We start from the raw sequence: 12116 nt of genomic DNA, 5'->3' as shown, positions 1-12116 counted from the left end.
CTCTGCTCTCTGACTTCATTAAAGCTCAATCCTTATCTTACTGATAAGAATGTGGCTTAAATAAGTATTTATGACCTCTCAGTAGTTTAGGTTTATTAGATGACCAGCACAAAGTGAAAGTAGCAGTCACATAGAAAAACTGTTAACCTTTTGTGACAGAATGGCTCAACATTTGTAATAAAGGCCAACTGAAAATATGATTTTTAGCCAAAAAATTTGTAAAATGCTATCATAAACAAAAATTGCCTCTGAAGGTATACATAGCCTTTAAGCTCAAAATGTGTACAGTGCAATAATAAATAAAAGATGCCCCATAATAAAAGTCTATAGTCTTATCATATTTAGAATAATGTTTTTTATACTTATAAAGCTAATACATATAGCTATTTTTTTAAAATAATCATATTGTCAGGACTTGAACCCAAGGACTCCTGTGTCCCAGGCCACATCTCTTCCAACTATGACCTGTATCGGAATGACAAAATGAGAAAATTATGAATACATTTTGTTTTTGTTTTGGGTTACAGATAAGATGGTCTGCATAACTGAATCCGGCAGTTCAGAAAGTTCAAAATTGCTATCTGCCTTAGCACTAGTGAAGGCTATAGATATAGACCTTTGAAACTTGTTAGGACAGTTAATGGCATAATGTCCTCAGCCCCCTCAGATGACATCAATCTGCATAGGTTCTGGTAAAGATTCAGTCTTTTGCTGTGTGTTCAATGCTGATTGACTTAACCCCTTAAGGACTGGGCTCATTTTCACCTTAAGGACCAGGCCATTTTTTGCAAATCTGACCAGTGTCACTTTAAGTGCTGATAACTTTAAAACGCTTTTACTTATACAGGCCATTCTGAGATTGTTTTTTCGTCACATATTGTACTTCATGACACTGGTAAAATAAAGTCAAAAAAATAAAAAATTTTGCATAATAAAATACCTAATTTACCAAAAAATTCAAAAAATTAGCAGATTTCAAAGTTTCAGTTTCTCTACTTCTGTAATACATAGTAATACCCCCAAAAATTGTGATGACTTAACATTCCCCATATGTCTACTTCATGTGTGAATTATTTTGGGAATGATATTTTATTTTTTGGGGATGTTACAAGGCTTAGAAGTTTAGAAGCAAATCTTCCGCCCAAAAATGACCCCATTATATAAACTACACCCCTCAAGGTATTCAAAACTGATTTTACAAACTCCGTTAACCCTTTAGGTGTTGCACAAGAGTTATTGGCAAATGGGGATGAAATTTGAGAATTTCATATTTTTGCCTAATTTTCCATTTTAACCCATTTTTTCCACTAACAAAGCAAGGGTTAACAGCCAAACAAGACTGTATCTTTATTGCCCTGACTCTGCTGTTTACAGAAACACCCCATATGTGGCCGTAAACTACTGTATGGCCACACAGCGGGGCGTAGAGTGAAAGGTGCGCCGTATGGTTTTTGGAAGCCAGATTTTGCTGGACAGTTTTTTTGACACCATGTCCCATTTGAAGCCCCCTGATGCACCCCTAGAGTAGAAACTCCATAAAAGTGACCCCATCTAAGAAACTACACCCCTCAAGGTATTCAAAACTGATTTTACAAACTTTGTTAACCCTTTAGGTGTTGCACAAGATTTAATGGAAAATACAATTTCCAAATTTCACTATTTTGGCAGATTTTCCATTTTAATATTTTTTTTCCAGTTACAAAGCAAGGGTTAACAGCCAAACAAAACTCATTATTTATGGCCCTGATTCGGTAGTTTACAGAAACACCCCATATGTGGTTGTAAACTGCTGTACGGGCACACGGCAGGGCGCAGATGGAAAGGAATGCCATACGGTTTTTGGAAGGCTGGATTTTGCTGGACTGTTTTTTATGACACCATGTCCCATTTGAAGCCCCCTGATGCACCCCTAGAGTAGAAACTCCAAAAAAGTGACCCCATTTTAGAAAGTACGGAATAGGGTGGCAGTATTGTTGGTACTAGTTCAGGGTACATATGATTTTTGGTTGCTCTATATTACACTTTTTGTGCGGCAAGGTAACAAGAAATAGCTTTTTTGGCACGTTTTTTTTTTTTTGTTATTTACAACATTCATCTGACAGGTTAGATCACGTGGTAATTTTATAGAGCAGGTTGTCACGGACGCAGCGATACCTAATATGTATACAATTTTTTTTTATTTATGTAAGTTTTATACAATAACTTCATTTTTAAAACCAAAAAATAGTTTAGTGTCTCCATAGTCTGAGAGCCATAGTTTTTTCAGTTTTTGGGCGATTATCTTGAGTAGGGTCTCATTTTTTGCGGGATGAGATGACGGTTTGATTGGTACTATTTTGGCGTACATGCGACTTTTTTGATCACTTTTATTACCATTTTTGGGAAGTAAGGTGTGCATATGACTTTTTGATCGCTTGCTATTACACTTTTTGTGACGTGAGATGGCAAAAAATTGCTTTTTTTACACAGTTTTATTTTTTATTTTTTTACGGTGGTCACCTGAGGGGTTAGGTCATGTGATATTTATATAGAGCCGGTCGATACGGACGCGGCAATACCTAATATGTATACTTTATTTTTATTTATGTAAGTTTTACACAATGATTTTATTTTTAAAACAAAAAAAATGATGTTTTAGTGTTTCCATAGTCTAAGAGCCATAGTTTTTTCAGTTTTTGGGCGATTATCTTGAGTAGGGTCTCATTTTTTGCGGGATGAGATGACGGTTTGATTGGTACTATTTTGGCGTACATGCGACTTTTTTGATCACTTTTATTACCTTTTTTGGGAAAAAAGGTGGGCAAAATTTCAATTTTCTCATAGTTTTAATTTTTTTATTTTTATGGCGTTCACTGTGTGGGGAAAGTAACATGACCGTTTTATAGATCAGGTCGTTACGGACGCGGCGATACCTAATATGTGTAGTTTATTTTATTTTTTTAATTTTTATTCAGCGATAAATGTTTTTTTTTTATCTTAACTTTTTTCACTTATTTTTTAAATTTTTTAACCCAGACCCACTTGGTTCTTGAAGATCCAGTGGGTCTGATGTCTGTAAAATACAGTACAGAACCTATATAGGTTTCTGTACTGTATTTTACTTACACTGAACAGATCTATGCTTTCAGCACAGATCTGTTCAGCACCATGGACAGCAGGACGCCTGAGCAGGCGTCCTGTTGCCATGGGAACCTTCCCCGTCTGCCACAACTTCGCAGACGGGGAAGGGTGAGGACGGGGCTTCGGGGGGCTGTCTGGGGGCTCTCTCCCTCTCCCATCGGGGGGCTGCAAAGGCACAGCAGCCCCCCGATCGGAGAGGGAGGGAGCTCCCTCTTACTGTTAACCTTTTCCATACAGCGGTCCGTACGGACCGCTGTATGGAAAGGGTTAAACGGCTGACATCGCATCAACGATGTCAGCCGTTTATACCAGGGTGCCAGCAATGTGCTGGCACCCTGGTATACCCACTGTACACCAACGATTACGCAATGGGAGGCGGGCGGGGGATCGCGATCCCGCCTGCCGCACCGCCCGCCTCCCGCAACGCCCCCACCGCCTGCGACACCCCCCCTGCACCACCCGCCGCCATCAAATCGTGCAGGGGTGCAGGGGGGGGGTGTACAATATTGATTTTAGGCACTCTGAAGTTTCTGATCCCCGCGGTCAGGGACCGCGGGGATCAGAAACTGCAAGAAGCGCAGCAAACCGCAGGTCTGAATTGACCTGCAGTTTGCTGCGATCGCCGACACGGGGGGGTCACATGACCCCCCCTGACGTTTTAACAGGATGCCGGCTGAATGATTTCAGCCGGCATCCTGTTCAAATTAACCCCTGGGGCGCCGGAATGCCGATTTTAAAGTTAGGACGTACCGGTACGTCCTTGGTCCTTAAGGACTCGGGAAATAGGGCGTACCGGTACGTCCTATGTCCTTAAGGGGTTAAGGAGTAGGTAGGTTTGTTTCAAAATATCCACAGTCTCTCTTTTTTACATTCAGTAAGTCTCTAATCAATTTGGATGCACAGTTGTATAAAATCCTCCAAATTATCAGGAGCCTAACTCTGGCAAGCTCATCCTTCACTGGTTCTTATAACCCTTGTCGAAATTGACTCCTTTGGGCTGCTAGATTCCATGTGGTGTCAGCTACCCAACGACGAAATTCCGCTGTGTATTCAACAACTGAGTGACGTCCTTGTCGAAGATTATGCAATTTGGTCTCAGCTGTGGCAAAACAATTAGAGTCATCAAAAACTTGATCCATAGCAGTGATAAAGTTATCTAAATCATTGAGGAGGTCACAGTTCTTTTCCACATAAGGGGAGGCCCATGCAAGAGCTTCATCTGTCAGAAGATTTATGACAAATAGCACTTTTTTCCTATCACTAGTAAAAGGAGCAGGTTGCATTTGGAAATATATGCGACATTGATCAGTTCAATTATTTCTTGTTGTTGATCCAGCACAAGGGTTTGTAACTTAGAACATTTTTCTTGGTAAGTAGCACCAAATTCTTGAAGCTCAGCCACTTGTTGCCTCAAGGTGGTCACAACAGACTCCATTTTTGGGGGGCGGGATTATTCTGTAACGGTCTGGTTCGGAGTATTTTATTGCAAGTACTTGGGGTAATTGCAAGGCTGATATCGTAGTCAGGAGGAAGCCAGTGGTCGAGGCACCAGATGGAGCGTCAGTATTAGCAGGAGAGACTAGCTTGATTACTGGCTGAGAGCACAATAATCTCGCAAGGCAGGAAGTGCAAGGCTGGGTCTAAATAGGATGTTCAATCGGGGAACAGGGTGGAGCAAACCAGGGATGCGGGAACCGAAACTAGAGGCACAGGGAATTAGGCTTCAGTTCAGCACAGGCGCTGTCTGAATAGCTCAGGTGGAAGAGCTGCAGCCTGGGACACAGGAGTCCCTGGGTTCAAGTCCTGACACATATATCATGTCTGTGAATAAACCAGTGATATGTTTTAGGTTTCTAAGAATAAAAAAAACACAATTCTCAATATAGTAAAGTTATAACCTTTCATTATGGGTTAAAGTAACAGAAAAAAACGCATATATAAGTCTCTCCAGGGACTTGAACAATAGCACTACCACATAGAGAAGGATGGTAGAAAGCTAATCTACAGTTTATTACTGGTTTCATTATAGTCATATATTGTGCCTATGAATAGAGCAGTAATACGTACAGTATATTAGATTCTAACCATAGAAATCCACTCTTCTCAATGTGGTCAGGCTACAGTAAGTGGTGTATATGATATGTGCATGCCAGGACAGAGCTCTGCCCCCAGCATACTGATGTCTAGCCTTGTCAATCAAGGGGAGGGGGTAGTGTGCAGAGCACAGGGGGTGTTACGAAAGCAGTGCTCCAAGGATTCAGCCCGCCTTGTGATGCTCCAAATTACTCATTTGCATATTAGTAAAATGCATATGTCTCTGCAGCAGTTTAGCATACAAACAAACTAAATAAATATTTTTGCCCTACTAGGCTGTATGCTTGGTTTATAAGGGTTAATAATTCTGACAGAGCCTTTTTAAGTGCACCAAGGACAGGCCCAATCCTCTCCGTGCATCCTTGCTCCTCCTGCTTCCTCTGCCAGCCCTTCCCTCTCCTTGGGGCCAGGTTTCTGCTAAGTTTATTTACTTGGCCTTGGCAATGAAGACTGGGATGCAGCGGCTGGCAGAGGAAGCAGGAGAAGCAAGATTGCCCATAGTGGTTTGGTCCTGCCCTTGGTGCACTTAACTGCTCATTTGCATATTTTCTCCAGAATGAAGCCACAGATCTTTAAGTGAAAGGTCTCATTACATTTAGTCCTACGCTGTGCCTAATTAAGGCCTCTTTCACACTTGCGTTGTCCGGATCCGGCGTGTACTCCACTTGCCGGAATTACACGCCGGATCCGGAAAAACGCAAGTGTACTGAAAGCATTTGAAGACGGATCCGTCTTCAAAATGCGTTCAGTGTTACTATGGCAGCCATGACGCTATTAAAGTCCTGGTTGCCATAGTAGGAGCGGGGAGCGGGGGAGCGGTATACTTACAGACCGTGCGGCTCCCGGGGCGCTACAGAGTGACGTCAGAGCGCCCCATGCGCATGGATGACGTGCCATGCGATCACGTCATCCATGCGCGTGGGGCGCCCTGACGTCACTCTGGAGCGCCCCAGGAGCCGCACGGACGGTAAGTATACCGCTCCCCGCTACACTTTACCATGGCTGCCAGGACTTTAGCGTCCCGGCAGCCATGGTAACCACTCTAAAAAAGCTAAACGTCAGATCCGGCAATGCGCCGAAACGACGTTTAGCTTAAGGCCGGATCCGGATCAATGCCTTTCAATGGGCATTCATTCCGGATCCGGCCTTGCGGCAAGTGTTCAGGATTTTTGGCCGGAGCAAAAAGCGCAGCATGCTGCGGTATTTTCTCCGGCCAAAAAACGTTCCGTTCCGGGACTGAAGACATCCTGATGCATCCTGAACGGATTTCTCTCCATTCAGAAAGCATTAGGATAAAACTGATCAGGATTCTTCCGTCATAGAGCCCCGACGACGGAACTCTATGCCGGAAGAAAAGAACGCAGGTGTGAAAGAGCCCTTAAAAATGGTGAAAGGATCCCTTTAAAGATGGAGTTTTCCTTGAAACAATTTTACAGATTTTGTGAGAAATGGAGACCCCAGCACCCGCTGTTCTCCCCTCCCCTCCCCTATCCACTAATAAATTTGTGAGCTTCTCCCCTCAGTCCCCATCATCTGCCAAGCAGCAATTCACTCTTGGTAGGTCCATAAAACTTCAATTACAGTAAATTGTTATGAATTTGCTGGCGGTTTTATTTAAAATACCATAAAAGTACCTGTAATCCAGAATATTACAGATTATGTCATAGACATCACGCTAGGACTGAGCAATGCCTGCAATTTAGAATTAAATTGTTATATTAGCCGAAATGCTCTGGAATGAAACGTGCTTGGCTTCGGCGCTTTTCATACCTTCCAGTTCAGAGACTAAAATAAGACTTTTCCGACCACGAGAGCAATTTGACTTACTCTGGCAGACGAGACATAACTCCTGCCGAAAGGGACGTCAGTCCATCATTAATTCGGAGTGGTCGACCCTTCCAAGCCCAGCTTGTTATCATCTCCAGCACCAGCATAACGATAAAATAAACAGTCGCCTGCAAAACAAAGGATGGAATGTAGTGTAATATAAAAACCACAACTTCGTAATCATCAACGAGGTAACGAGTATAAAAAGCTGCAATTTACAATAAACCAAAAGATTTACAGTGCCTTAAAAAAGTATTCATACCCCTTGACCTTTTCCACATTTTTCCACGTTACACCAACAAACTTAAATGTATTTTAATGGGATTTTATGTGACAGACCAACACAAAGTAACAAGTATGTGTGAAGTGGAAAGAAAATGATACAAGGTTTTCCAAAAATTTTTATAAATAAAAATCTAGAAAGTGCCGCATACACTTGTATTCAGCCCCCCTGAGTCAGTACTTTGTAGGACCACCTTAGGCCTCTTTCACACTTGCGTTGTCCGGATCCGGACTTGCCGGAATTACACGCCGGATCCGGAAAAACGCAAGTGAACTGAAAGCATTTGAAGACGGATCCGTCTTCAAAATGCTTTCAGTGTTACTATGGCAGCCAGGACACTATTAAAGTTCTGGTTGCCATAGTAGTAGTGGGAAGCGGGGGAGCGGCATACTTACAGTCCGCGCGGCTCCCGGGGCGCTCCAGAGTGACGTCAGAGCGCCCCATGCTCATGGATAACGTGCCATGCGATCACGTGATCCATGCGCTTGGGGCGCCCTGACGTCACTCTGGAGCGCCCCGGGAGCCGCACGGACGGTAAGTATACTGCTCCCCCGCTCCCCGCTACACTTTACCATGGCTGCCAGGACTTTAGCGTCCTGGCAGCCATGGCAACCATTCACAAAAAGCTAAACGTCGGATCCGGCAATGCGCCGAAACGACGTTTAGCTTAAGGCCGGATCCGGATCAATGCCTTTCAATGGGCATTAATTCCGGATCCGGCCTTGCGGCAAGTCTTCAGGATTTTTGGCCGGAGCAAAAATCGCAGCATGCTGCGATATTTTCTCCGGCCAAAAAACGTTCCGTTCCGGAACTGAAGGCATCCTGATGCATCCTGAACGGATTTCTCTCCATTCAGAATGCATTAGGATAAAACTGATCAGGATTCTTCCGGCATAGAGCCCCGACGGAACTCTATGCCGGAAGACAAGAACGCAGGTGTGAAAGAGCCCTTAGCTGCAATTTCAGCTGCAAGTCTTTTGAGGTATGTCTCTACCAGAGGCTGACATTTCTGCCCATTCTTCTTTGCAGAGTGTTTGTGAACAGCAATTCTCAAGTCTTGTCACAGATTCTCAATGGGACTTAGGTCTGGACTGTGACTGGCCTGTTCTAACAGATGAAGATGCTTTGATCTAAACCCTTCCATTTGAAATGAAAAGAACAAGATGTGCTTTACCTGCAGACTGTCAGCTTTAATGTGAGGGCATTTACATCCAAATCAGGTGAACGGTGCAGGAATTACAGCAGTTTGCATATGTGCCTCCCACTTGTTAAGGGACCAAAAGTAATGGGACAATTGGCTTCTCAGCTGTTCCATGGCCGCTGTGTGTTATTCCCTCATTATCCCAATTACAATGAGCAGATAAAAGGTCCAGAGGTCATTTCCAGTCTGCTTTTTGTATTTGGAATCTGTTGCTGTCAACTCTCAAGATGAGATCCAAAGAGCTGTCACCATCAGGGAAGCCATCATTAGGCTGAAAAAACACAACAAACCCATCAGAGAGATAACAAAAACATTAGGCCTGGCCAAAACAGCTTTTTGGAACATTCTTAAAAAGAAGGAACGCACCGGTGACCTCAGCAACAACTAAAACCCGGAAGACCACGGAAAACAACTGTGGTGGATGACCAAAGAATTATTTCCCTGGTGAAGAAAACGCCCTTCACAACAGTTGGCCAGATCAAGAACACTCTCCAGGAGGTAGGTGTATGTGTGTCAAAGTCAACAATCAAGAGAAGACTTCACCAGAGTGAATACAGAGGGTTCACCACAAGATGTAAACCATTGGTGAGCCTCAAAAGCAGGAAGGCCAGATTAGAGTTTGCCAAACGACATCTAAAAAAGCCTTCACAGTTCTGGAACAACATCCTATAGACAGATGAGACCAAGATCAACTTGTACCAGAGTGATGGGAAGAGAAGAGTATTGAGAAGGAAAGGAACTGCTCATGATCCTAAGCATACCACCTCATCAGTGAAGCATGGTGGTGGTAGTGTCATGGCGTGGGCATGTATGGCTGCCAATGGAACTGCTTCTCTTCTATTTATTGATGATGTGACTGCTGACAAAAGCAGCAGGATGAATTCTGAAGTGTTTCGAGCAATATTATCTGCTCATATTCAGCCAAATGCTTCAGAACTCATTGGACGGTGCTTCACAGTGCAGATGGACAATGACCCAGAGCATACTGCAAAAGCAACCAAAGAGTTTTATAAGGGAAAGAAGTGGAATGTTATGCAATGGCCAAGTCAATCACCGGACCTGAATCCAATTGACCATGCATTTAACTTGCCGAAGACAAAACTGAAGGGAAAATGCCCCAAGAACAAGCAGGAACTGAAGACAGTTGCAGTAGAGGCCTGGCAGAGCATCACCAGGGATGAGACCCAGCGTCTGGTGATGTCTATGCGTTCCAGACTTCAGGCTGTAATTGACTGCAAAGGATTTGCAACCAAGTATTAAAAAGTGAAAGTTTGATTTCTGATTATTATTCTGTCCCATTACTTTTGGTCCCTTAACAAGTGGGAGGCACAGATGCAAACTGCTGTAATTCCTGCACCGTTCACCTGATTTGGATGTAAATACCCTCAAATTAAAGCGGACAGTCTGCAGGTAAAGCGCATCTTGTTTGTTTCATTTCATATTTATGGACCTGGCTGTATATTGTTGTACATAGGAGCAGTATTATAGCAGTTATATTCTTGTACATAGAAAGCAGCATTATAGTAATCATCTTGTGTATACAAGCATTATTATAGTAGTTATATTCTTGTATGTAGGAGGCAGTATTATAGCTGTTATATTCTTGTACATAGGAGGCAGTATTATAGAAGTAATATTATTGTACATAGGAGGCAGTATTATAGTAGTTATATTCTTGTACATAGGAGCAGTATTATAGTAATTATATTCTTGTACATAGGAGCAGTATTATAGTAGTTATACTCTTGTACATAGGAGTAGTATTTTAGTAGTTATATTCTTATACATAGGAGCAGTATTATAGTAGTTATATTCTTGTACATAGGAGCAGTATTATAGTAGTTATATTCTTGTACATAGGAGGCAGTATTATAGTAGTTATATTCTTGTACATAGGAGGCAATATTATAGTAGTTATATTCTTGTACATAGGAGCAGTATTATAGTAGATATATTCTTGTACATAGGAGCAGTATTATAATAGTTATATTATTGTACATAGGAGCAGTATTATAGTAATTATATTCTTGTACATGGGAGGCAGTATTATAGTAGTTATATTCTTGTACATAGGAGGCAGTATTATAGTAGTTATATTCTTGTACATAGGAGCAGTATTATAGTAGTTATATTCTTGTACATAGGAGCAGTATTATAGTAGTTCTATTCTTGTACATAGGAGGCAGTATTATAGTAGTTCTATTCTTGTACATAGGAGGCAGTATTATAGTAGTTATATTCCTGTACATAGGAGCAGTATTATAGTAGATATATTCTTGTTCATAGGAGCAGTATTATAGTAATTATATTCTTGTACATAGGAGGCAGTATTATAGTAGTTACATTATTGTACATAGGAGGCAGTATTATAGTGGTTATATTCTTGTACATAGGAGGCAGTATTATAGTGGTTATATTCTTGTACATAGGAGGCAGTATTATAGTAGTTATATTCTTGTTCATGTGGCCAGTATTATAGTAGTTATATTCTTGTACATAGGAGCAGTATTATAGTAGTTATATTCTTGTACATAGGAGCAGTATTATAGTAGTTATATTCTTGTACATAGGAGCAGTATTATAGTGGTTATTTTCTTGTACATAGGAGCAGTATTATAGTAGTTATATTCTTGTTCATATGGCCAGTATTATAGTAGTTATATTCTTGTACATAGGAGGCAGTATTATAGTAGTTATATTCTTGTACATAAGGGGCAGTATTATAGCAGTTATATTCTTGTACATAGGAGCAGTATTATAGTAGTTATATTCTTGTACATAGGAGCAGTATTATAGTAGTTATATTCTTGTACATAGGAGGCAGTATTATAGTAGTTATATTCTTGTTCATGTGGCCAGTATTATAGTAATTATATACTTGTTTTATCTGAGCGCTCTCACTGTTGTAAGTTGACATTCACCACTGGAGTATGATGCCTCCTACTTGGATTATATACTAGTGTACAGTAAATTTACCAAACTTCACAGCCCCAAATTAAACGAAAGAAATGCTCATTATCCATGTTTACGCACACACTAGTAAATATTCAGTATCTGACCTATTTTCTGACCACCCCTCTTCTCATAGTCCATGGCGTCCCCCTACGGACATTATGTCACCAGCTATCTATACTGTTCTCACCTTATCCACGTAATCTGGCACTTCCTCTATAGTTTTAAAGGAGGTTTCATTTGGATGTAAGACATAGAACATCATCCGGACACCCTGGGAGACAGACAGCTCGCTCTGGCCTGTGTACCCTCCCATGGCTGATGGGAGCTCAGCAGCTGCAGGGAATGGAAGCAAATCTCAATTCTTTTGATATATGAAATCACATGCACAATGCAAGTCGCAGGCGCTCTGACATTGTTTTGAGCTTCTTCCTGGTGAAACCTGATATTCAGTGAGGGAAGGCAGGCCACGTGATCCACTCAGGCAAAAGTCCAGAGGGAAGACTGCATAATACAAGCCTAGGCCAACAGGGACAGAGATACCGTACAAACCCACAGCATGATAAGATAAAATTCCTACTACTGACATGCACCATATACTGTATGCACAGGAAAGGGTTACACAAGTCCAAGGACTCC

At 41.8% G+C, this 12116-nt stretch overlaps 1 protein-coding gene across 3 annotated transcripts; it reads right to left on the bottom strand.

Moving 5' to 3' along the window:
• Positions 1-429: 429 nt before the first annotated feature.
• On the bottom strand, positions 430-11906 carry LOC122938327 (alkylglycerol monooxygenase-like). 3 transcript variants are annotated; one of them, XM_044293768.1, is made up of 3 exons: positions 11668-11906; positions 7042-7169; positions 430-465 (listed from the first exon to the last, which is right to left on the bottom strand). In XM_044293768.1, the coding sequence occupies exons 1-3, from the start codon at positions 11791-11793 to the stop codon at positions 459-461; spliced, it is 261 nt and encodes an 86-aa protein (XP_044149703.1). In that variant the 5' UTR covers positions 11794-11906; the 3' UTR covers positions 430-458. The 3 variants fall into 3 exon arrangements, with proteins under 3 accessions (XP_044149703.1, XP_044149701.1, XP_044149702.1); XM_044293766.1 differs by lacking the exon at positions 430-465 and adding an exon at positions 3846-4973; XM_044293767.1 differs by lacking the exon at positions 430-465 and adding an exon at positions 3846-4941.
• Between the last annotated feature and the right edge of the window lie 210 nt (positions 11907-12116).

Source organism: Bufo gargarizans, chromosome 5 (assembly GCF_014858855.1).
Source record: "Bufo gargarizans isolate SCDJY-AF-19 chromosome 5, ASM1485885v1, whole genome shotgun sequence".
NCBI classification, from domain to species: domain Eukaryota; kingdom Metazoa; phylum Chordata; class Amphibia; order Anura; family Bufonidae; genus Bufo; species Bufo gargarizans.
The sequence above is the reverse complement of the archived record's forward strand: the minus strand, read 5'-3'. Positions and strand labels throughout refer to the sequence as shown.

Coding starts and splice junctions, on each gene's coding strand:
- LOC122938327 (XM_044293766.1), bottom strand. CDS start 11,793: ATGGGAGGGTACACAGGCCAGAGCGAGCTGTCTGTCTCCCAGGGTGTC. Junction 7,170..11,667: donor TGCCAGATTACGTGGATAAG/GTGAGAACAGTA, acceptor TTTGTTTTGCAG/GCGACTGTTTATTTTATCGT. Junction 4,974..7,041: donor GTTATGTCTCGTCTGCCAGA/GTAAGTCAAATT, acceptor TTTTATTCTTAG/AAACCTAAAACATATCACTG.